Raw genomic sequence first — 27045 nt, 5'->3', positions numbered from 1 at the left:
AGTAATTGTCCTGCTGATAAAGATTACTGTTCAGATAGAAACCCAAGATCATTTAGGGATCATTCTGTCACAGAAGTGTTTCCTTCCCATTAAGTTCTGGGCAACGAGTCCATTCCATTCCATTATGGTTTGAGATTGTGTTGTTTTCACATAAATTTCTCATGAATCAACTGGGTGGAATTGAAACAGCTTTTTAGGTTGTTCCCAAAACAGCATGATTGGCATCAGTTGGAATTAGTGCTTATGATTTATGGACTATGCAAAATAAATAAATAAAAATATTGCAAGCATGAACAATGTAAGTAATTGAAAATTCAACCCTCTGCATTTAGTCGCCCAGAGTGAAGATTTAGCCGCATATGCGAGTGATTTACTCGCAATGTAGAGGGTTGAAATTCAACACATGTTTTGCTCGAGTTACTTGATATTTGGAAAACCTGCCAAAAAAGGCTACAGACATAAAAATGTAGGTTGCGGAAATACCAGATTAAGAGAGCTTAAAGGGTTAGTTTACCAAAAAAAAAAAGAGAAACTTCTGTCATCAATTACACATCCTCATGTCATTCCAAACCTAGGACTTCTTTCATTTTTAAAACCTAAATTAAGGTATGTTTTTAAAGAATCCTGAGAGATTTCTGCATCAATTGAAAGTCCATGCAAACCCAAACTTTGATGTACAAACAACATCATAAAAGTAATCCAATATGAATCGAACCGTTTAATCCAAGTCTTCTGAAGATAATTTTTATATGATGAACAATGAGGTTTATTGCAAGCACGGTTGATCTACTGTGTTTATCATACAGTGGTGGTTGACAGTGACACTGTCCCAGCAATGGGCAAATAGCCCCACAGCCTTAAGTCTATTGAGACAAGGCTAAGGGAGCACCCCTGACAGAAAAGCAATGCGCTGGAGGTGCCCCAATAGCCGGGCCTAACAGATGAAGGACCCGGCAACCTCCTGCAGCCAAGATGGCCTGCCATCTGTCAACCACTGTCCCAGCTATGGGCATATAGCACCACTGCCTTGTGGTAAGTCTATTGAGACAAGGCTAAGGGAGCACACCCTGACAGAAAAGCAATGCGCTGGAGGTGCACAATAGGCGGGCCTTAACAGATGAAGGACCCGGCAACCTCCTGCAGCCAAGATGGGGGACCGGTTATCCTGGGACCACCCTTGCCACCGGGATTTACCTCATCATGGTGAAGATAGTGCTTCTGGGGATGGCGCACCCCCTTTGGCACTTTAAAACTCTACTTGCGCAGGTCTCCACCTCTGACCACGGTGATAATATAATAATAAGCGAAAAATGTGTGGTACCGTGTCATAACGTGTCTATGTACAGTGATTGCTTACGTTAGTAGCTCATATTAACGCAAGTCTTATTTGCTCACTTCATGCATCATCACTGGCTTAATCTGGTAATACGGTTCCAAAAGGGTACAGGAAATGTGTATGACCGCACACAGTTGTCTCATTGGATGAGAATTTTATTGCGTAAACTCAGTGTGATTGCTGATGTGCCTTTGACCATAAAAGACTTATTCTCTTAGTTGCTTTGGTGTCTAGCATTTACATGATTATCTTATGTAAAATGGTTCAAATTTCAGGTGTTTTGTGGAGGTTTTTAAGAATCAGAAGAGCTTGTCAAGGAGTCACAGTTTGTAGATTGTGTGAAAGTACTTTCTAGGTTTTATATGTGCCGCCTCATTCAAATCAGTTTTATTTTATGCAACATTATCAATGGGAATACAACCTTTCTTATGGTTTCAGATGGCTGCGATGATCTCCAGTTCATCTGTGTATCATGCGCAGTATCTCTTTTCCTCTAGCGCGGGAGAGAGGAGGAGGGTTTTGTTTGAGGGACAGCTGTATCCTGTGTATTCAGTAGTTCGGAGAAAACCCAGATCGGCCATCAAGATAAATATAGTTGGGGCGGGGTGGACAGAGCAGAGCAGGGCATAGTTTTCCCAGCTAAATGCACGTTGATTGTTGTTTGAGATGGTAGCCATCTTGCTTTGCGAGATCTGGAGGATGATTTGAAGATGCTGCTGGAATAAGATGGTATGTCCCGCTGGTCCCAGCCACCATCTTAGCCTTGTCTAGACCTTCATCTACGAGAACAGGCCTGCCTGAGACCGTCTCCTCAATCATCAAGGCTCTTATCTGCAAGTGTCCCTTCCCCCGGCGGGATCCCATGGGCACTCGGTGGAGGGAATTCACTCATTAGACAAACACCCCGTTTATAGTGCGTCGTTCTGACGCGTCCATCACAGCCTTTTCTTGTAAGGTTGTAGGGTTTTTGGGATGGTTACTTCTGGCCCAAGTCATAACATTATATTATGATCTCTTCTTTGGCCATTTTATCACCCATTAGGCAAAAATCATGTTAGCTCTGTACTTGTAAGTCAAAAAGAAATAGCCTTTTCTCAACAAGCCGCATGGTTTGAGGTATTGGTAATGGTTTAATATTTAGGCTTCTTGGTTTGTGCAAATCCTTAACCCTAAATATAGGCTATAATATTAATAGTAATACAAATAAACAGATGGTGGTTTGCTGTGCTGTCTGTTGTTGGGTGGCAAATCAGTTGCAAATCTAATGCACTGTGTGCTGTAAAATTGAGAAATTGTGGTTTTGATCTTTCGTGGTTTCCTTTTTCTGTACAAAATATTCCCTGTCTTAAGCACAAAACTATAACTGTAGTACATGTGGTTGCAAACTGAAACAAACATTGGGAGTCTGCAGGTCAGCCTGATAAAATGTGATGTAAATGTGGTAATGTGGCTGTGTGATGTCACTGAAAAATCCATGAACATAGCTATTTTGTTAAGGTGTAAAGAAATTGTACTTACAGTCAGTTTGGTGAAGCAAATCCATAACTAGATGAAGGAAATGCCACTGATTGTGAGGAAGAAAGCAAAAAGTGTAAGCTTTTAAGCTTTGATTCTGGGAACAGTACTATTCAAAATGTTGGGGTCGGCAAGAATTTTTTGTGCAGTCTCTTTTGCTCACAGAGGCTGCATTTATTGAACAAAAATAGAGTAAAATCTGTAATAATGTGAAATATTATTACAATTTAAAATGGCTATTTTCTGATTTAATATATTTTAAGATGTAATTTATTCCTGTGATGCAAAGCTGAATTTTTAGCAGCATCATTACTCCAGTCTTCAGTGTCACGTGATCCTTCAAGAATCATTCTAATATGCTGATTTACTGCTCAAGAAACATTTCTCATTTTTGTCATTGTTGAAACAATTGTCCTGCTTAATATTTTTGCAGAAGCCGTGATACCTTTTTTAGGACTCTTAAAAGAAAATACAAAAGGACAGGATTTATTCGAAATACAATTATTTTGTAACATCATAAATGTCTTTACTGCCACCTTTGATCAGTTTCATCCATCATTTCCTGAAAAAAATAATTAATTTCTTTCAAAGAAAAAACTTTTCAACAATAGAAAAGCCATGTCAGAGCCACTTTGTCATTTTCATGACACTCCACAATACACGTTTAAACACGAATCAACACACAGCCATCACTTTGCTGTGGAAAGTGGATGCAAAGAAGAAAAGACCAATCATAATTTGGTATGCAAACAGATGTAAGGGAGAAGACCAGTTGCAATACAGTCAGCAAATTTTACACTGACATCCTCACTACCAGTGACATTTTGAATTCTGAACAAGTCAATAAGAAATTTTCAAACTTTAATGTAAGTTATGTAAAAATTTACAATTTACAAAAAACAAAAACAGGCAGATATTATCTACAGAACAAATCTGAAAGGAATCTGTATATTAATGGCTTCAGGCTGAATTAATTGCAGATGTTTTGCCACTGGTTGGCTTGTTTGGCTTCACGATGACAGTCTTGCTGAAGGGAGTTTTTCTACATTGCTGCTAGGGGAAAAAGACAACACCCAGACCCGTTTCTCTCCTTTCCTCAGGTCACACTTTATCAGTCCGCCTCACAAGCTTCCTGCCTCCCCCCTCACCGTGGGATCCAGTGAATCAGAGTGGCCGAGCCAAAGGTTAGCATCCAGAGTCCAGACAAAGGAAGATGAGGATATGACTCATCAGCCTTTTTTAACAGCCTTCCAACGTCTGCTTTTCTACTCAGACTCAGTGTTGTTGAGCAAAATAGACCATGTTGACATTATCGTGGCTTTTTAACACATTTTTGACTTTTTATCGTTTTTCGTAATTGCAGTGGAGCGATTGTGATCTCTGCCGCAAATAGAAAGCGTGCTCGTAATTACCTCCAATTTGAGATGTCCTTGAGAGAGAACACTGTGCATCCTTTGTGGGTTGGAGATGTACACCCTGTGATGAGTGTTTATCCAATCATCACTCCCACCCGTCAGGCTCCGCCCCCCCTGGAGGTCATGGAATCTAGCAGCTCTCTGTTCCTGGGTTTGGCTGTATGCCACTCGTATAAGTGTTCCTTGAGATTCCTCTTAGGCCACTGTTCTCAAGTGCTGTCAGTCTTTTGGACACGCAGTCAGGAAAGTGTCAGGAATGTTTATAAAAAAGCATTCGCACTTGGTCGCTCCCAAAGTTATGCCATCCCCGCCAAACAAGCTTTGCCCCACCCACGTGGATTTTCTCCCAGGCCCACCCTAGTGGAGTCTTTTTTTCTCGACTGGTTCCCTCATGTGCACCACATTTTCAACAGCTTTCCCTCAATGAATGGAGGCTTCAAAAAATAGTCCTAAGAAATATGACCGCATTGTTATTGCTTGCATGTGTGCCGTGTTACAGCTTATCATGGTTTGCGATACTGTAATATTCCCATTTGTGTTCACCCTGAATGCTAATTTTTTAGATGGTACAAAGATTTGTTTTTATTCGCTCAATGACTGTTTTGTTCCAGTGCAGTGGTTTTAAGAGTCTATGAGCAGGGTCATGCCATCGTCTGCAAATGTCAGGGTGATTCAGTCTCAGGCGGATGAAAAATGCTCTCTGTCATAAAAGACCATTAACCTCCCTGCAACTATCAGCCGTGTCTTTTGTTTGTCAAACTTACAAAGGTGGACATTAGTTCTTTTGTAAGATTTAAATTACTGGTTGTCTTTGCATTTAGGCACAATTTTAGTATAATAATTGTATTATTGTATTTTTATTAAAATGCATAATGAAAATAATATGAATAATATTATTGTTATATAATAATATATTGTTTTTTTTATTGCTAATTGTACAACGCAAAACAGGGAAATTCCAACAACGTATAACACGATCACCAGGATGAACACAAAATAAATATGCAAAAAAAACCAAAGAGCAAGACTTTAGACAAATTATTGTTGTTTATTATTTTTATTATGTACAAATCTACTGTAATCTTTATTATTCCTTCTCCATTATTTTAATTACATTTTAACTGTGCACATGTACACAAGTATTTGCATATAACAAAGAACAGGAACAAGAAAACAAAACACACACACACACACACAAAGCATCTCCGTACCTTACATTAATATTCATTACCACCTCTGTTCTTAGTTTTCTGTTAGCACTTCACTAACACCACCATGTTTTAAGAATGTGTTTTCTTTTACATTGAAATATTTGTTACAATATATGCTCAAATATATTTTCAGTGTAAAGTAATAAACTGTTTTATTTGCAGGATAGGCTATATGTTTATAAATATATATACATATATACATTTTCTTCTTTTTTTAAATCAATCCCCTTATGGTATAAATGAAACCAAAAAAAAAGTAAACATCACAATGGAATATTAACATCAAGGATCTTTTCTGTCATTTCTTTCACATATTTCCAAAGATTTAATTTTTTCATACTCTCATATGGAAGCATACCTTTAAATGTATGATATCTTAAGCGAGTATCAGGGACATTTTCATGATATTTTTGCAATACAGTTGTGGGTTATGGAAGTCCACATTAACCTTTTGTATTTCAGCAATTTCTGGTGAGTGTTCATTGTTCATTGTAGATCAAAATATTGGTGGATTAGTGATAGTAAAAATGGTAGCCATTGACTTCCATAGTATTGAAAAAAAAATACTATGGAAGTCAATGGCTGCCATCAACTATTTGATGTAAATGACAGAATTTTTATTTTGTGAACTATCCATTTAAAGAGGTCTTTTCTTTGCAATGAAGCCTATTTTCTTTGCTTGTTTTCTCAGATGAAGGACTGGTGTCGTCTTCTGCTCTTGGCTGGAATTGCTGCTGTTTTGCATGCAGCTTAATGAGCACCCATGCACACTATGGCAACAACAATCGGTCCATGCTCAGATGCAGAGGACCTGTTGGCTTCCATCCACCTCGAGAGGTATCTGGACCACTTCCGTCAGGCAGGCTTTCTCCTTGCCCGAGACTTCTGTCATGTGGACAATGTGGCTCTGAACAGGGTGGGAGTCACTGCCACCGGCCACAGGAAGCGTATCCTCAAACTGATCGAGCACATTCAGCTGATCTGTCAACATCAAAGGAAAGAGCCCTTGCTAGATCGCTGTAATTCAGATTCTGCTATTCACGAGGTGACCCCTGTGAAAGCGGAGCCTCATTCTCCTTCAAGACACCCTAGCACTGCCTTAGAAGCCTTACGTAACAGCTCGGCCCCGAATCTTTGTGCACAAGTGAAGCGCTCGTTCTCAGAGCGGAGCGCCAGTGTCGTAAAGCCGGTACCAAAACCAAGAACTGTCTTCCACAGATTAAGAGCAGAGATAATTTCTTTACCAACACAACATGAAGTGCAACCTCACCAAAAGTCATCTCAGGACCCGCTTTTAAAAGTTGCAGAAGGTTCATCCTCCAGTACAGACACTGTTGAAACACCTACTGAATCGAAAAAGGGCCCTTGCGAATCAGGTTTGAGTAATACCACTTCGGCCCCAGAGACTAGTGATCTGTTAGCCCCAGTGCCCCCTAGGTTAAATCGAGGAATTCCCCCATCCACATTCAGGAAAATGTCGGACCAGGAGTGTCTGAGCACCCTTCCTGACTCCCCCTCGAGTTATCAGTGCTCTCACTTCACTAACATGCTCGGTTCACCTCCAAGTCCACCCTGCTCAGGGCTAGAGATGGTCTCTAATGAAATCTACTGTGGCACTTTACCAGGCACTTTTTATGTTATGATTTGAGAGCTATGCTGGATAGGAAGATTTTCATTAAACAGTGGCTTTAATGTGCTTTACACACTATGCTGTCATATGGCTAAAGAGGACTTGAGTTGGATTTTTAGCATTTTAATCATTTATTTTATCTTCTGAATTTATGTAATGCTGCTATTTTCTGTTCAGGCGACACAGCATCTGCTGAGGATGAAGTTGAAATGATCAACCCGTACTGTGAAACTGTTTTCCACAGCAGACGACAATATCAGCATTCAGAGGTTAGATACTTAAGTAAAAATTCTCTCTTAAACCATTTTTTTCTCACTTTATGTTCTCCAGTAGGTGGAATTTATTTATGTTTGAATGTGTTTAGGTTGATATATTATATTATATTATATTATATTATATTATATTATATTATATTATATTTAGCTTTATTATATTATATTATATTATATTATATTATATTATATTATATTATACATTTTTTTGACCACTGACAATTTTGCCATGCTTTTAGCATAAATCTCACTAAATTTTTATTTATGCTTAAAGGGATAGTTTACCCAAAAGCGACATGAGGGATAAAAATTTTGGGGTGAACTATTCCTTTAATAAATGTACTGAAAAATGCATTTTTGCTTTTTATTATTTTGCTTATTTTCAGGATATTTCCATCATTTTACTGGAACATGAAACCGATTTTTTTTCATGTAGTAATATTACTGTCCAGTTTATATTTTTAACTTCGTCTTCTCACAGGCAGCACAATCACTCGTGGCTCAAGTGTCTTGATTCTCCAGGCTACTGCACTGTGGGTGAACCGTCTCCGGCCTCTCACTCGTTCTCCCTCCCTCATAACCTCGGCTCCATTGAAGCGGACGAGGACCACATCATCTCTCCCTACGCCAGCTTCACCTCGCTGTCCGAGCGGGCGGCACCCATCCTCAGCGACTGGCTGGACAAGCTCTCTCCTCAAGGGTACGCCCCGTCGGGGCTGCTGCTCTCCTCTCATCTCTGCGTCTCCTGCACGCTCCTCAATGGCTGTTTCTGCTCCCTGTCTGTCCTCTCCGGCCGGTTTGTCATTACTTCACATGTTGTGTCTCCTGCTGTTTGTTCCTGTCCTCTGCTTGACGTCTTCCAGTGTCTATAGATTCATTTCCTCCTTGAATAATTTCAGACAGCACTATATTGGATGTGACCTTTGTAGTGTAGTTGTTTCTCTCCGATGTCATCTTTGTTCCTCTGTTATAGAAACTATGTGTTCCAGAAACGATATGTGAAGTTTGATGGGAAGAACTTGATGTACTATGGTAGTGAAAAGGTATGATTGCATGTCAACAACTCAGTGCCATCCTAATGTTTTATGATTATCATACATCTATCACTCATTTCGTATCATTAATTTATTTTTTGCACTTTAACAGTCATAATGTACAATGCTGTTCAAAAGTTTGGGGTCAGTATGATTTTGACCGAATTCTCTTATGCTCACCTAGGCTGCATTTATTTAATCAAAAATACAGGATAAACAGCAACATTGTGAAATATTGTTCCAATTTAAAATAGCTGTTTTCCATTTGAATGTATTTTAAAATGTAATTTATTCCTGTGTGATAATTTACTGCATAATATTATCAATAATGCAGTTGCGTTTCTTAATATTTTTGTGGAAACTGTGATGGAGTCTTTTATGAAAAGTCCAAAAGAACAGCATTTATTTAAAATGGAAATCTTTTATAACAAGTTAAATGTTTTACTGTCACTTTTGATCAGTGTAATGTGTCTTTGTTTAATAAAAGTATTAATTTCTTGTTGACCCCAAACATTTGAATGCCAGTGTAGTTTTTTCACCCTCTCTCTGAACTGCTTGGACATAAATCCCATCTTTGTATGTGTGTGAGCAAAGGTTTACTGTCAAATGTAATTTTTATCAGCCCCTGCCATATTATCAACATTGAATAGTGTGTTAAACAGGTGAACAACACTGAATAGATGCTGTTGACGTGTAAAGGCGCTGTCACACCAGACACGATACAAGAAATCTTAATGAATCGTTGATGAATGGAAGAGTGAAACCAATATTCATTGAGCTGAATGAAAAGCAAATTGCCAGAACAATAGATGGTGCTGATCGACAACCAAATGCATGTGTGTGTGTTGAACCTTTCAGCACAGCTGATCTGGGAAATGTTATGTTACACTATATAGTCATGTCAGGTTTACAATAAATGGTCTTTTTGGGCTGGGCAGGATGTTTTGTGCTCCCAAAGTTACAGTGCAGCATGTTTTCATAGCACAATCAACCGATTCATCATGATATATGACCCCTTTAATCACTTCAGCCTGCCCGAAGCCCTTCAGAATCTAAACAATTCCCACATTCCCTTGTGTTTCTGAAGTCACATATGCTTGTACACTGTTATTCCTAACACAAATGGTCTCTTTCTCCCAGGATGCCTATCCCAAAGGTGTGATTCCCTTAGCTGCCATACAGATGGCCCGCGTAGCCAAAGACAATAAATTTGAGGTCGTCACAAGTCACAGGACATTTGTCTTCCGAGCTGATAATGATGGTAAGCACAGCATTTTTATCCAAAGCGGCTTTACGTTGCATTCAGGTTATAACTTCATGCATTCCCTTGGAATCCAAACCCATGACCAAAAATCTCAATATGTTGGCAAATGATATAGTATTGACATAACCTGCCATCTAAAAACATATATGTGACCCTGGACCACAAAGCCAGTCTTAAGTGTAAATTTTTCGAAATTGAGATTTATACATCATCTGAAAGCTGAATAAATAAGCTTTTGAATATCTGAGGGTGCAAAAAAAATCTAAATACTGAGAAAATCACCTTTAAAGTTGTCCGAATTAAGTTCTTAGCAATGCATATTACTAATCAAAAATGAAGTTTTGATATATTTACGGTAGGAAATTTACAAAATATCTTTATGGAACATGATCTTTACTTAATATCAGAATGATTTTTGGCATAAAAGAAAAATCGTTAATTTTGACCCATACAATGTATTTTTGGCTATTGCTACAAATATACCCCAGCGACTTATGACTGGTTTTGTGCTCCAGGGTCACATATTACGGCACAATATTACAAAATATTGTTTAGAAAAGTGTTTTACTTCTTATTTAAAATTTTACTAGGTCAAAAGAAACCAATTGATCCTGCTTTATTTCTTTTCATAGTTCAGAGGTGCAAATGGTGCAGCACGCTGCAGGAGCGGGTCAAAGAACAGCTGGTTTTCGGCCGCCCACGTTTTGGCCCCGGCAGTCACTGCCAAAAGAGCGGCTTCCTGGAGCTCAAAACCAAGTCAAAGATCTACACAGCCATTATAATGGAGCAGATCTGGTTGTACAAGAGTGAGCAGGTGATTAGTTAATCACGTTATAGCCATACTACTCTAGATTTAGTGCCAATGATTTGCTTTGCCTCTTTCATCTCTCAGTGTGATGCAATTTGAGTTTTTTGAACTTCCTGTCGATACTGAAGTATTTTGAACTTCCTATAACATATGTGCAATTCATTCAAAATTAGCCTTAAATCATTTGCGTCATGGAGGTTTTACTAGTAATTCTTGGTTTAAGGCTGACCCTTTGTGATATGTGTTCTGCAGTGCTTTAAAAATGGAATTGGAATTACTGTAATTGAGGCCAGAGGTGCAACAATTCGTGATGGGAAGGGCAAGAGCTTTGATCTCATTACACCTTATAAAACCTTCAGGTAAACAGTTCAAGTCACGCTATGCTTCTGTTAAGTAGCTTGTACATGTCTACCCTTTTAAGTCATTTCCAAATCTCCAAATACGTGGTTTAATCAGTGATTTGTCTTTTTGCTTGGAATCGAAACAAGAAAAATCAATTGGCCAATAAGGCATATTCTTTAAAAACAAGTCCTGTTATCATACACCATTTTAATTCAATAAATTGTTTTAAGGATATTTAGATGTTTTTACTGGAAAACAAGACCAATATGCTGATTGAAAAAAACATGAAATTAAAAATGTTTTATCTTTAAAAATATATAATACATAATAATATTTAATATATTTCTATATTTTAAAATAATATTTTAATTATGCTACCTTTCAAAACAAAAAATTGGGGTCAGTAAGATTTTTTTGAAATACCTATTTAATTGATCGAAAATAGAGTAAAACAGTAATATTGTGAAATAATTCCAAAAATGACTGCTTTGTATTTTAATATTTAATTCATTCCTGTGATGGCTAAGCTACATTTTCTGTAGCTGTTACTGATGCTAAAGAAACATTTCTTATTATTATTATCAATTTTGAAAACTGATGTGCAGCTTAATATTTTTGTGGCAATCCTGATACTCACTAGTAAAAAAAAACCTATGCTATAATTGATTTAAAATACATATCTTACATACTAAGTATACTTCAAATCCATTAACATATTTATTGACATATCACTTAAAACTTGGTGATATAAAATTATAATAACTTTATTTATTTATTGCACAATGCATATTTCTTAATATTATGCCTAAACTGTGTTTTAATATCCTCTAAATAAAGATTGTATGATCTCTGTATAATATCAGTCTTTAAATACAAGATATTTAAAGTGTACCTGAAGTATACTTGCAATGGCTTCACTTTAACACAATCAAACATACTTAACTATATCTTTAGTTGGACCTCAGCACTACTTCCGCACAATTAAAGTGCATTAAGCACAAAATTAGTTGTTCCAATTTAGCAGAATTTAAGTTTACCAGTTTAGTATACTAAAAGTTCAGTTGCAGGGCATTTTTATTAAGCCCATAAATATGTAAATGTATTTGTAGTATACAATTTTTTTCACTAGGGCAATTTTATCAGCATTCTTTGATGAACAGAAAGTTCAAAAGAACAGCATTTATTCAAAATAGAAATCTTGTAACATTATAAATGTCTTTACAGTCACTTTTGATCAATTTAATATGTCCTTGCTGAAGAAAAGTATTTTATTTAAAAAAAAAAAAAATCTTACAGACCCCAAACTTTTGAACGCGTATATATTTTGTAATACACACACACATACATAGACTTTATTGAAATAAAGAGATAGTCTCTAGAGACTAGAGACAATTAATCGGATCCATGCTGGCAGAGCATTAAGATGGTTGTATGCATCCTTGCAGCTTTACGGCAGAGTCGGAGCGAGAGAAGAGGGACTGGATGGAGGCCCTGCAAGAATCTATAGCGGAGACACTATCTGATTATGAGGTGGCGGAGAAGATCTGGTCCAACAGGTCCAACAAGATCTGCGCAGACTGCAAAGCCATCAATTCGGACTGGGCATCCATCAATCTCTGTGTGGTCATCTGCAAGAACTGCGCAGGTGTGTGGCAGTGACTTATCAGCTAGATGACTTTTATCATGTAAACTTGTGAATTCTGCTGATTTAAGCTATATATTCATCAAAACAGTTGGTGTGAGATGTTTTGCCTTTTCCAAACAGTGACTAACTGGCATGGGGAAGGGCAGTGCGGTGTTAAGGTTGATACAGATGGTTCTAAGAGTTTCTAAGCTCATTTGAGAGTTCATGTGAGGTCCTCTGTGCCATATACTACAGATAAAAGTGGCTCAGAGGCACCGTATCAGGAAGTCTTTGTGGGACAAACAGAAGGAATGGTGCGTGGAGAGTAATGTGGTGCTTCTTTTGTTCTGTCTGCCTGCAGGCCAGCATCGAGGTCTCGGCACAATGGTGTCGAAAGTGCAGAGTCTGAAACTAGACACCAGCGTGTGGAGCAATGAGATCGTTCAGGTAGAGGGTTGCCATGGGTTCTGAGTTTTTTTTTTTACAGGTCTTTTTCTGAAAAGATCTTTTTTATTCCAATTATCTGGATTCCTGATATCCCCAGTGATTTTACCACAAGGTTTTTCTTATCTCTGTGTGTTCTAGCTCTTCATAATGCTTGGCAATGATAGAGCCAATGAATTTTGGGCGGCCAGACTTCCTGTGAACGAGGAGCTGGACTGTGACGCCTCCCCAGAGCAGCGGAGAGAGTTTATCACCCACAAATACAGAGAAGGCAGATATCGCCACCCTCATCCCAATTTTAGCACCCAAGAGGAACTTCTTAAGGTAAAGGTTAAGCCATTCACACCTACAGAGGAGAGATCATGCAAACCAATGGTGACTTGTTTACCAGTCATTAAGATTAAGATTATTCATGAATTATTTAAGATTATTTATAGTCTTAAAAGTACTGTCAGGAGTGTTGATCATGGCATCTTTAACGTCAGATTTTATTTAAAATTTCACAGCGTTTATTTTTAACCTCATAGTTAAAAAAACCCCAGAATATCAGGGAATTTTAAAATTGAGTTTTCTGGCCTGGAAAATGTATGGAAATTAGCTTAAATTATGTTTGGTCCACCAACAATTTAATCTGCCCTTGGTGTAGTAAAATAATAATATGTAAAACACATTAAATAATCATTATATTAGTTAATAATAATAATAATAATAAAAATGTAGTTAAATTAAGTGAATATAGTACGTTATATAAGTATATATGTTGTTAATAATAATAATATTAGTATTATTAATATTAATACTACTGCTGCTATTGCTGTTATTACTACTACTATTGTTATTTTGTTTTTAAATACACAAAAAAATTTATTATAAATAATAAATACAGTTAATAATAATAATAATGATAATAATGTAAAACATTTATAATATTAATTCTACTACTACTAATTTACTACATCAACAGTAATCATAATACTATTAGTATTTCTTGTTTTTAAATGCACAATAAAATAAGTTAATAATAATAATAATAATAATAATTACTTTTATTATTGTAATTCTACTATTATTGTTATTGTTTAGTTTTTAGATACACAATAAAATAGTAATAATAATAATAATAATTATTATTATTATTATCATTATTATTATTATTTTTTTTAGTGAATTTAAAACCTTTAAGTCATGGAAATATCTATGGTAAATATACATTATTCTTAGTAATGCTCAGTAATCATGAACTGTAAGAAAGACCATGGAAAATCAAGGGAATTTATTGTTCAACGAAATGGAAACCTTATATTGCTGTTATCAGTTAGCCCTGACTGAAGCGTTTGTGTAAACCTTGTGCAGATGTATATAGGCCTTTTGCATTTAACAATGAATATTTTACACGGTTGTCTTCAGAGCCACATAACTTCAACACTTTTGCACAATAAATGCATTTCCCTTTCCTCTTCTGCAACACACTTAATTTTGAAATACCCTGAATACTTCCTCAAATAAGAACCGCAGTGAACTATTGCAGCAGACATTTCTCCGTGTAATAGCTTTGCTTCAAAAGAAAACTTTTAGATAAGTCACCACTGGGGCAGTGAGGACATCCTGTCTTAATATAGCTAGAGCCATCTAAGTATTATGCCAGCGGTCAAGCCAAGATTAGGATGTAGTATTCGTTCTCAGAACTTTACCAAGGCTATCATTTGTGTATCCAGGCTACCTATGAACCCCCGAATTAGCCGATGTCTGTGTTGTGAATTGTAAATAAAGAAGAGCACTAATAAAAGGACTGCAAAGAATAGAGGGATTTTTAGAAGAATCTTTGAATGTCCGCTGGCTAAATATGCTATTAGCGGTGCATTTGTTGAAGTGTGCATACGTTTGTGTGTGTGTGTGTGTGGTCACCCTGCAGGCGCTGTGCACCGCTGTGACTGAGCAGAACCTGCTAAAAACGGTCACTCAGATTTTTGCGGAGGCTGAGGCCGCTCGACTCGCTGACGCTAATGAAAACGATAAGCGCGTGTCCCCGCATTACTCATACACACAGTCTGCAGGTACCGTTCCAGTACTTCACTACAGCCATGTTTCTTAAAGGTGAAGTTTGCAATTTAATAGTCACCTAGTCAGAACTGGAAAAAGATAAACTAAATCACAGTTCTCTTAAAATTCTCCATCTTGAACATGGTGAGTAATGTTTTTTGAATGTATGCTTTGCTACATTCTTTGATTCTCTATACTGTAACATTAATAAAATTGCATACTTCACTTTTAGCATATGGAAATTGTAATATATGTCAAAGTGAAATACAATAGGTGTGCAGTATCTCACTGTAATTTTCTGGATTCAGATTCCTGTGTCTATGATGAGATCATGCAGCCCATCCTGTACTCCGGCTACCTCTACAAGTCAAGCTCCTTGAACAAAGGGACATTATCCCGCAGAACCAGAGACGGTAGGCGACTATGTGCCATAAACAAGCAGGCTGTACCTCTTCAGTAAAAACAAAGCTATTCAGTACCATCTAACTACTTCATACTCATCATCAATGTTGGGGGTAATGCATTACAAATAACACAAGTTACGTAATCAGATTACTTTTTTTCAAGTAACTAGTAAAGTAATGCATTACTTTTAAATAAAATCAAATAAATTAAATTAACAACTTACTTGTTTTCCCATTTATTCACTGACATTTCTCCTGTCCCCATGTTGAGAGAAATTAGGAGTGAGGTGCAGAGACACTTCTTTCAGTCTGAGGCTTATTTATTTCACTTTTGGTGTAAAAGGGCCTTTACGGTTGCTTAAAATTAAACTTAAAAATGAAAAACAAATATCCAAGCCCAGCCCAGGTGACAAAAAGTAATGCAAAAGTAACATAATACATTACATTACTTTCCTTAAAAAGTAACACAGTTACTTTCCCCAGCACTGCTCATCTGATTGTGTAAGTATTAAATAAAATAGGATTAAATGAAAAAAAAAAAAAATCATTACAAAGTTAAAATGATTGCATCAAAAGTTTGGGCTCAGTAAGATTTTTTTCAACAAAATTAATATTTAATTAAACAAAGATGCATTCAGTTTATCAAAGGTGACAGTAAAAACTTTTATAATGTTACGAAATATTTCTATTTCACATAAATGCTGTCCTTTAGACTTTATATTCATCAAATAATCCTGAAAAATGTATTATGGTTTCCACAAAAATATTAAGCAGCAAAACTGTTTTCAACATTGATAATAATAAATGTTTCTTGAGCAGTAAATCAGCATATTAGAATGATTTCTGAAGGATCATGTGACACTGACGACTGGAGTAATGACGCTGAAAATTCAACTGCATCACAGGAATAAATTTAAATACAAAGTAGTTATTTTAAATTGTAATAACATTTCACTATATTACTATTTTTACTGTAATATTACTATTTTTACTGTATATTTATCAAGTAAATGCAGCCTTGGTGCGCAGAGGAACACTTTAAAATGGTACTTTAAAACGAGTGTAAATCATGATGACCATCTGATTACTACTCACTTCAAAACATCAGTGGTCTTGGACTTTATATTTGACATCTGATATGACACATACAGAAAAAAATAATTGTTTTTTTTTATTACCTTTTTGATTTTATTTATTCAGCAGATTTTCAAAAGTACTGGTGTTCGGTGGAGAAGTCTATTCTCTTCTATGAGTCCGACAGATGTCATGAGCCCAGTCTGAAGATCGATGTTAAAGACATCATCTGTTTAGGAGTTAGCAGGCCAGACTCCAGCAACAACAGCGGCTTTATTGACAAGTGGGTGCCACTGCATAACACAACATCCTTCAGGACATAATCAGATTTAGAGATGTCATAGTATCTTAATCCTTACATTATAACAATATGATTCTTTGTTGTTCCTTTCAGATTTCGATACACTTTTGAACTTTACCTAACATCTGATAAACTGATCCAGTTTGGCTTGGAGACTTCAGATGCATTGCACAGTTGGGCACGAGCAATAGGGAAGGTAAATATTAATCAGTCAAGCTCTGCTCTATGTAGCTTGTCACATCAGTGCATTAGATCTCACCTCGGTTTTAATCTCTGGCAGTCCACCACCCCTCTCAGCTGTCACTGCCTGCTGGCGCGAGAGTTCGAGCGAGTGGGCGTACTGCGCTACAAGGCCATGCTAGACCCGCAGCAGTGGAAAGAAGGCTTCTTTGTTCTGCAGAAGTCCAACCTGTTCATATGCCCTGGAAATGATGGAGCCGCAGAGGATATTATAAACCTGAAACGCCTTCAGGAGCTCAGTGAGTCTGTTAGCTCAATCACTGTGAAACTGATATTTCAGTGAAAATAGTGCTGCTAAATTTACCCTCAGGATTAATAAATGAGCTATGTACTTACCAGTCTTTGTCTTGGGTTAAAAATCAAGGCATTGCATCCGAAACAGAGAACCATGAGAAGAAGGACATCCTGGTTCTTGTTGAGAAAGGAAGGTGGGTCTTTGACTTCTATAAATGCACATGTTTAAGCCAAAATTAAAACTCTACTTAAAGGAATAGTTCACCCAAACATTTAAATGAGCTAAATATGGACTCAACCTCAGGCCATTCAAGATGTAGATGAGTTTGTTTCTTCATCAGAACAGATTTGGAGAAATGTAGCATTACATCAATTGCTCACCAATGGATCCTCTGCAGTGAATGGGTGCCGTCAGAATGAGAGTCCAAACAGCTGATAAAAACATCACAAGTAATCCACACCACTCCAGTCCATCAGTTAACATCTTGTGAAGTGAAAAGCTGCATGTTTGTATGAAACAAATCCATCAAGATGTTTTTAACTTCAAACTGTTGTTTCGCTAAAATATGAGTCCTCTATCCATGGTAATTTTTTCTACACTGAAAAAGTTGTGTCCTCTGAATCAGGAGAGAAATATGCACAGATGAAGCACCATTTACAAGTGAAAACGGTCTAAAACAATTCTAAACAAATATGGCAGTGCATTTTGATGCGAGAGGACAACAGGGGATGGACTTTTTCACTGGAATGAAGCATTATTATGGACTCATATTTTGACCAGAAGTAACAGTGTAAAGTTAAAACACCTTAATAATGGATTTGTTTCTTACAAACATGCAGCTTTTCACTACTCAAGACATTAACTGATGGACTGGAGTGGTGTGGATTATTGTGATGTTTTTATGAGCTGTTTGGACTCTCATTCTGATGGCACCCATTCACTGCAGAGGATCCATTGGTGAGCAAGTGATGGAATGCTACATTTCTCAGAAGAAGAAACTAACATCTATGTCTTGGCCTGGGGGTGAATACATTTTCAGCAAATATTCATTTTTGGGTGAACTATTTCTTAAATACATCTCCCAGTCCTTATTGCAAACGATTGCATCCATTAATCCAGTCCCATTAATCTTTCATCAAAATATAATGACTCTGTCTGCAGGACTCTGTATCTGCAGGGCATGGGCAGGACCGATTTCTCCCTGTGGTACACAGACATTCAGAAGGCAGCAGGAGGGAAAGGGAACACCCTGAAAGACCAGCAGCTCAGCAGAAATGACATCCCCATCATCATTGACAGCTGCATTGCCTTTATAACTCAGTATGGTGAGAACACAGACTTCTCAAATCCCTGTGCTTTGTACTGAAGACAGTCCGCCCTGCCTAAATCTATAACATTACCACTGCAGTCCGAATGATTGAATCTCTCTTACACAGGTCTGGGCCATGAGGGGATATACAGGAAAAACGGTGCGAAGTCCAGAATCAAGCTTTTGATGGAGGAGTTTCGTAAGGACGCCCGCAATGTGAAACTCCGCATTGGAGATAACTTCATAGAGGACGTGACCGATGTACTGAAAAGGTTCTTTCGGGAGATTGATGATCCCATATTCATGGCTGATCTCCACCCCTTCTGGAGGGAAGCTGCCAGTTAGTACAGTACACTTTCTTTGAATGTTTATATGCAGTTTAATGAAATATTGTGGGTTATTTCCTGCATAATGTCTATTAGATGCATCTGTGGCATGCTTACGGCATGTAAATTATAATACATTCATATTATAAGAATTTAAAATAACTGTTTTCTGTATGAATATATTTTAAAATGTAATTTATTCCTGTGACGGTAAAGCTAAATTTTCATCATCACTACTCTAGTCTTCAGTCTCACATGATCCTTCAGAAACCATTATAATATGCTGATTTGCTGTTCAAGAAACATTTATTATTATTATTATTATTATCATCATCAATATTTAAAACCGTTTTTTTTCAGGATTCTTTGATGAATAGAAAGATCCAAAGATCAGCATTTATCTGAAATAAAAAGCTTTTGTTACATTATACACTATTCCATTCAAAAAGTCAGTATAATTTTTTCTGGGAAAGAAATTATAGAAATGAATACTTTTATTTAGCAAGGATGCTTTAACTGACAACAAACATACTGGAGTTTGGCTAGTTTGAGTTGTCTCAGTGATTTCTCATACTATATGCAGAGATACCTCAAAAGCCACAGCGTTTGGACCGATACAAAGAGCTGATTCGAGGGTTACCTCGGGTCAACAGAACGACTTTAGCAGCTCTCATCAGTCATCTCTACAGGTGAGTCTTCATTCTGATTCTGATTCAGCCAAGTCTGGTCTTTGTTCATTTATAGCAGCTCTCACATGGCTTTGTCTTCCTCTCTCTTAGGGTGCAGAAGTGTGCTGATCTCAATCAGATGTGCACTAAGAACCTGTCCCTGCTGTTCGCTCCCAGCCTGTTTCAGACTGATGGGAAAGGGGAACATGAGGTCAAAATCATAGAAGACCTCATCGATAACTTCCTGTATATATTTGATGTAAGTGAATAACTTCGTAACATGATATTAGAGCAAAAACCGTGCTGAGGTGGCACCGTGGTGAAGTTATAATATCAGGTGATGATACGATAGTACAGTACTTGGAGATACCATGTACTATGCAACTTATTTCATTCTGAATACCATGCAAATCATTGAATACTATGATACTACAATGGTACAAAAAATACAAAAAACATGGGAGTACCATTGTATAGTTTTTCGTGGAATGCAGTTTTATGTAAATGTGAATCATTTTGATGCTTTTGAAACATTTTTGTGTTTGATCAGATTGATGAAGAACATCAAACTCAGATTGAACTGGAAATCAGTTTGATAACCACTTGGAGAGACACACAGGTAGATTAATTAATTAATAGTATTATATTTTAAATTATATTTTAATATTTTTTTTGTGTTTATTGCAGCTCTCACAGGCAGGGGACTTGATTATTGAAGTTTATCTAGAAGAAAAGATACCAGACTGCTGCGTCACTCTGAAAGTAAGTAGATCATATTTAAAAATGATAATAATGAGATATATATGATGTCAACAATATTGTTGTCCGTTGTCCTGGAAGGGGAAAGCAATATATTTTAAGTGTGTATATCTGCTTAATGTTTTTGTCAACCTTTAGTACACAAGCATTTAGATGGCCTCAAAGCTAACATACATGAAATAATATTGTGGAAAAAAAAAACACAACTCCAACTGTATTTCACGTTTTTATGTTTGACGGAGAGCTGCTGTTGCACAGCATTACCACACGGTGGCAGATTCAGACCATTAATGCAAACTTCTGGTGTGGCTTTCTCACAGGTGTCTCCCACAATGTGTGCTGAGGAGCTGACCAATCAGGTGCTGTATATGAGAAATATTCCTGCAGGGGAAAAAGACGTGTGGATGACCTTTGAGGCCATCGAGGAAGGAGAGCTTGGTAAAGACAAAACGCAAACGAATTAATTCAAACACAATTTCACTTCAGTTACTACTGAAGTTACTCAGACACTGCAAATTGCTTTACGCCGAATTGCCGCTATTTGAAAGTGAAAGTAAAATGCACACGCCGCTTTTACAAACTATTTAATAGCGAAGGAAAGCCAGAAAAGAGGGAATGCCCCCACCCCACGGTGATACCGGTATTACCGGTGTTGTCTCACGTCGATTAACCGGTGGGAAAATGTACTCACCGTCACAACCCTACTCTGCACTAACCTGAGGTGATAAAATGCATAAAATTACAGTACTGTTCAAAAGTTAGATTTTTGTGTTTGTTTTTTAAAGAAGGATGTTTTATGCTCAAGTTCAAAAATACAGTAATATTGTGAAATATTATGAATTTTTTTTAAACAATTTTTTTCTATTTGAATGTATTTTAAAATGTAATTTATTCGTGTGATCAAAGCTGAATTTTCAGCATCATTAATCCAGTCTTCCTCCAGAAATCATTCTAATACACTGATTTGCTGCTCAAGAAACATTTGATTATCAATGTTGAAAACAGGATTTTTTTCCCCTCAGGATTATTTGATGAATAATTCAAAAGAACAGCATTTATTTGAAACATTTTAAATGTCTTTACCATCACCTTCTGTTAATTTGTACAAAAAAAAAACAAAACTCCAAACTTGTGAACAGTAGAGTATACAAGAATGAGAAAAAACATACAGTGTCACATTGATTTATTACTACACATCTATTACTATACAACTCTAAAACCATTTTTGTCACACGCAAAACAAAAACTGTATACTTTATTACAAAATTGTACAAAATGATACAGCTGCAGTTGTTGCTTGTTGACCTTGTGTCTGTTGTATCTGTGTGTTGTGGGCTGCAGCCTATAAGAGTGAGATAGTGAAGTCTGGAGTGCTGAAGTGTCGGGAAGAGCCGCCCAAGCTCTTGCAAGGAAACAAATTCCAGGAGCGATCTTTCCAAATTAAAGACCACAGATTACTCCTGAAGGACAAAAAAGTATGTATACTGTTCATCATCACCTTCTACATTACAGCACGTTAGAGGATTCTGTGTAAATAAGACGACACTGAACTGAAAGGAAAAACTAAAAGCAGCTTTTCTGCATCACAGAGCAACAAACCTGAGAAAGAGTGGCAACTGAAAACCTTGAAGATTTACATGGGGATCAGAAAGAAGTTAAAACCACCAACAAAGTGAGATGCACGTTCCACAGTAAGCTTCTTTACATCAGTGAACTTGATATAACTTAAAATAACAAGTGTGTTTACTTGCAGATGGGGATTAACAGTGATGCTGGATAAACAGCAATTGTAAGTGGTATTTATATGTGTTATATTTATATGTGTACATGGAATAGAACAGAAATTAAGAGACTTCATAAGAGACTTTTCTAAAACAAAATCTTGCAGCCCCAATATATATATTTATTACCCCTTTATATGTATGTATATATACATGTCAGTTTCTTATAACATGTTATATGTGAGTGTTATTATGCATTACACTCTTTAAAGGTACCTTGAAAAAGTAAATAATTATGCGACAGTAATGCGTATTATAGGACATGAGTATGAATACATTTAAAAGCATTTTACATTTCTTTACAATGCTTTATACAAGCTTTATAGAAAGTGTCTATTTATAGCTACATAGTGAACAGTAATCACTCTCTTTGACTGCACAGGTACCTCAGCTGTTCCTGTGAGACTGAACTATGGGACTGGATGACTAATTTACTAAAAGCACAGGTACAGCATGTTTTAAATTGAACAAATTTATTGACATTTCAGAGCTGTAGCTTAACATTAACGTCCCTCCCTCAGAATGATGATTTGCGTCCACCTGTGATGAGACGGCACTCTTCCTCTGACATTTCCAAGCAGAAGTTTGGCACCATGCCGCTTGTGCCCATCAGAGGAGAGGAGAGCAATACCAACTCCACCATGCTCTCCGCCAATCAGACTCTGGTACAACACTATGGCGTCCTCTAGTGGTTCAGTGCATGTAATGCTCACTTGGTCTTTGCTTTGAGATTTAACTTGTTGTCTGTGTATTTTTGCAGAGAAAGCTCCACACAAGAAGGGCTCTCTCAATGTTCTTTGTAAGTATTTCTTTTTAGCTGCAGATTAATCCAATGCATTTTATATAAGAATTACTTTAAAACAGTGGTTCTCAAGCTTTTTTACTCCAAGGCCCCCCTCCTCTCCGAGTCAATACTTCAAGCCCCCTCCCCCCCATCAGAACAGATTTGGAGAAATGTAGCATTACATCACTTGCTCACCAATGGATCCTCTGCAGTGAATGGGTGCCATCAGAATGAGAGTCCAAACAGCTGATAAAAACATCACAATAATCCACACCACTCCAGTCAATCAATTAACATATTTTGAAGGGAAAAGCTGCGTGTTTGTAATAACATTTTTAACTTCATATCATTACTAGTCTTATATCCATAATATTGCGTTCTCCAATGAAAACGTTGTCTTGTCTGAATCAGGCGGGAAATATGCACAGATCAAGCACCATTTATTAATGAAAGCATGCCAAAACAGATCTATACAAATATTTAGGTGGATTTTGATGTGAGAGGACAACAGGGGATGGACTTTTTCACTGGATGAAGCGTTATTATGGATTATGGACTGGTATTTTGGACAGAAGTGATGGTTCGATGTTAAAAAACTTTATTTATGGATTTGTTTATTAGAAGACATTAACTGATGGACTGGAGTGGTGTGGATTACTTGTGGATTATTGTGGTGTTTTTATCAGCTGTTTGGACTCTCATTCTGACGGCACCCATTCACTGCAGAGGATCCGTCGGTGAGCAAGTGATGTGATGCTACATTTCTCCAGATCCGTTCTGATGAAGAAACAAACTCATCTACATCTTGGATGGCCTGAGGCTGAGTACATTTTCAACACATTTTTTTGGGTGAGCTATTACCCAACTTAATGTTCAGTTTCACACCTTTGCATACAAGTTTTGTTGCCATTTCTTCAACACAACCAGTCACAATTACTCTGATTACAGTGGCTGGTCAAAATGTAAAAGTAGGAGGTTTGGAAAGTATCAGATGACCTCTGGGTCTAACAAACGCTCAAAAATGTAAGGGTGTGCTTTACAAAAGAGCCTATACTTAATGGAGGAATTCCCTTTGACTTCCTCGGTCCTTCCCCCCATTCCTGTTGGGAACCAGGGTTTCCTGATATGACAGGATGCATTTGGAGGAAGAAGGCTTCTACTGCATTGTTCTGCAACTGTAGCCTTGAGGGAGGGCATGGAGCTGGCTTCACCTCTTGTGTTTTGGGAAAAAGCCGCAGCTTCTGGTGTGTCCCGGCCCAAAAGCTTTCGCAAGCAAATTGTCTGTGGGCTTCATGCTTTTGTCCTCGATGTATTCACCAATTCTCTTGATGTTGTTGCTCTGATACTGACACAAAAGTTTCAACTCAGAAAAGGAAGTAATTTGTTTTGAACATTGTTGAGGAGCGAATCCCTTCCGCTAACCACAAATACTTCTTTTGTTAGCATAATGGTAGATCATCTAATCAGATATCTAGTAGATTAGGTATTTTCATGAGATGATAGTCACTAGTTTGTTCGAAACCTAACACCCGTATGGATGAGATGTAGTTTTTATGATCTTAGTTCAGGAGACTGATTTGCTTTGGATACGCAAGGATACAAGCTCATAAGCTTACTTGCTTTTTATAAACACATAGCATTATAGGTTGCTCTGATTGGTTGAGCTATACATTCAACGCTGTTGTGAAATAGGAGATTTATTTATTTAACACAATATTTATAACATTTATTGTTATTATTTATTTTTTATGTAATTTAAAATGAAATGAAATAGCATTATTATTCACTATTTTATTATAGCAAATTTTTTATAATGCCATACTACAACAACAACAATAATAAACACATAACATAGTATTAGTAGTATATACAATTATTATTATTATTATTATTATAAGGTTCTCATAATACTATATTCACTATAATTATGACTCATTTATAGTTAATAATGAATTAAGATAATTAAAACTAAATTAATTAATTATTTAATAATAATAATAATAAAGACAATATAGTTATGGTATTATTTAAAATTATTGTTGTTGCTGCTTATTCACTATATAGTTATTAATACATAAGTGTCATACAACAACAACAAAATAATAATAATAATAATAATAATCATCATAATCATAATAATAAAAGTGTGTGTAATATTATAAGATTCATATAAAAGTATATTCACTATATTATTCTTGTTATATATAGTTGCATAAAAATTTAATGTCATAAAACAACAACAATAATAATAATTATTACTGTATACTACAACTATTATTACTATTCTTCTTATTATTAACATTATAGCACAATATAGTTATCATATAATAATAATAATAATTTTTTGTATTATTATTTATTTATTTATTATTATTATTATCAAGGTTCAAATTACATTATTTGTGATAAAAGGCTAATATGATTATTATCACTAGATCATTATTTATTGAATATTAGGTTCTCTTATAATATTAATGTTGTTTTAATTTAAATTCAGACTTTTTGTTTTTCAAAACTATTTCATAACTGTGGTGAAGTGACTGTAATGGATGGCCTGTCATGTGTTATTGGTTTAAAGACTTTAAAGCCCGTGTAATTAAGTGTTGTAATCTGAAATCCACAACAGATATCTTTTTGACCTGGTATGCTTTGCAATTGTCTTTTTCGTTTTCCTTCTCAGCCCATGAAGGTGCAGCAGGACTCGTTTGAGGAGCGCATTGAAAGCCCCGAGCCTTTGTATGAGGAGGTGGGCGACTTCGGTCTGCAGGTGCTCAAATCTTTGGAAACTAGTTTCCTGTCCAGCGCTCACGCAGAGACACAGGAGGTGCCAGCACGGCCCGTCAGCCTCGGACAGAGGAAGGCCGCCTCCCTGGATCGCATGGTTGGGTTAAACCCAGTGCACTCTCTCTTATCCTCTGGAGAATCAACAGACACTCTGGGCCAGGAGGACTCCCTGCACGTCCCAGGTAGATACAGGTCCCACAGATCATGCAGCCCCCAACAGGAACTGCTGTTACAGGAACTCTCCACGATGTTCTGCAAGAAACCAGAGTCTGAAGAGCAGCATGAGAACCTCACCTGAGCTTAGAGACTAGATCAATCAAGAGCAATTTGCTTTGGAACTTGAAATCGCTGTTATTAAATTGCCACGTGTGTCTGTTTGAAATGGGCTTGTAAGAATCCAGTATTAAATCCATCCGTTTATTAACGTGAAGTATCGTGCCAAAGCAGTCACTGAAATGAAAATCTGTGAATCTGTGCTAGAATTGTTTTGTATAAATTGGGTAAATCTGTTTTGGCTTGTGCATTTGTTGACTTGTTACACAAAAACTAAACGACCTCTGAACATTTAAAAAAATTCACTTTTTTTTTATCGTTGTTATATGTTATTGTTGTATTATTTGTACCTAAAGATGAAATTACATTTCAGTTCCTTTTCGTAAAAATAAATTTCTTGGCTCAGTAACATTACATGTTTAGTATAACAGTAAGAAATGCATGGAAAGCAAAGCATGTGCAGTCTGTAATACATAATCGGTGGTCTTATTTGCAGTGAAAACATTTACATTGATATTCCTGGACTGCAGACTGATTAAATGACTACTGTATGGGTGCATTTCACTCCATCTTTTATATGTATACAGTGTATTATATTTATTAATTTATTTATATAGACTATTTGAATCATTCTCATATTTCTCAGTGTTTGGTGACCGAGTGAAGGAGCATTATCAGAAGGATAAAAGCAGTTTCGACTGTAACAGTAGAGGGCAGTATAGATACAGCACATGATGTCCTGACAATCTAAAGCGTTTCACTGCAGATTTTCACTCCTCTGTACAGGCTTTTAATAAAGGCATCTATAAAGTTCATAACAAAATAAATCTGTTCTAATCCCTGATTTTTTATTCTTTGGTTCTTTGTGTTTTAATAACAATTTTTATGCATTGAATAAAGTATAATTTGTTTTTGTATAAATAGATCATCCAGATATGAAACATTACAACTGTACCGAATTCACTACTGCTTCTGTATAGAACTGTCTATTTTATTTAATGCTAAAATGGATTTTGGTAGTGTTATGGCATGTTTTCCATCACTATCAGATAATTTTATATGCAACACATACTTTTATAAGTGACAGCATAAAAAGTCTTGCATTTTGATGAATTTTGCTCATGTGCGCTTAAGTGTTTTTAATTTTATTGTGTTTTTAGCTAATTGAGATT

The 27045-nt window shown here is 36.5% G+C and overlaps 1 protein-coding gene across 1 annotated transcript; it reads left to right on the top strand.

The window, feature by feature from the left end:
- The first annotated feature begins 6173 nt into the window (after positions 1–6173).
- Positions 6174–26711, top strand: LOC107664716 (arf-GAP with Rho-GAP domain, ANK repeat and PH domain-containing protein 3-like). The gene is made up of 30 exons (XM_016455367.1): positions 6174–7102; positions 7285–7399; positions 7843–8079; positions 8353–8422; positions 9554–9674; positions 10310–10491; positions 10738–10844; positions 12273–12472; positions 12813–12898; positions 13037–13219; positions 14808–14949; positions 15244–15348; positions 16540–16696; positions 16808–16910; positions 16995–17193; positions 17319–17382; positions 18351–18514; positions 18626–18838; positions 19408–19513; positions 19604–19751; positions 20043–20111; positions 20180–20254; positions 20572–20689; positions 21572–21726; positions 21841–21923; positions 22005–22040; positions 22415–22478; positions 22554–22697; positions 22793–22831; positions 25497–26711. Exons 1-30 carry the CDS (start codon positions 6241–6243, stop codon positions 25896–25898), a joined length of 4749 nt encoding a protein of 1582 aa, XP_016310853.1. The 5' UTR covers positions 6174–6240; the 3' UTR covers positions 25899–26711.
- The last annotated feature ends 334 nt before the right edge of the window (positions 26712–27045 follow it).

This window comes from Sinocyclocheilus anshuiensis, unplaced genomic scaffold (assembly GCF_001515605.1).
Source record: "Sinocyclocheilus anshuiensis isolate Anshui unplaced genomic scaffold, SAMN03320099.WGS_v1.1 scaffold235, whole genome shotgun sequence".
NCBI classification, from domain to species: domain Eukaryota; kingdom Metazoa; phylum Chordata; class Actinopteri; order Cypriniformes; family Cyprinidae; genus Sinocyclocheilus; species Sinocyclocheilus anshuiensis.
Note: the sequence above shows the minus strand (reverse complement) of the source record. Positions and strands in the feature narration are given on the sequence as shown.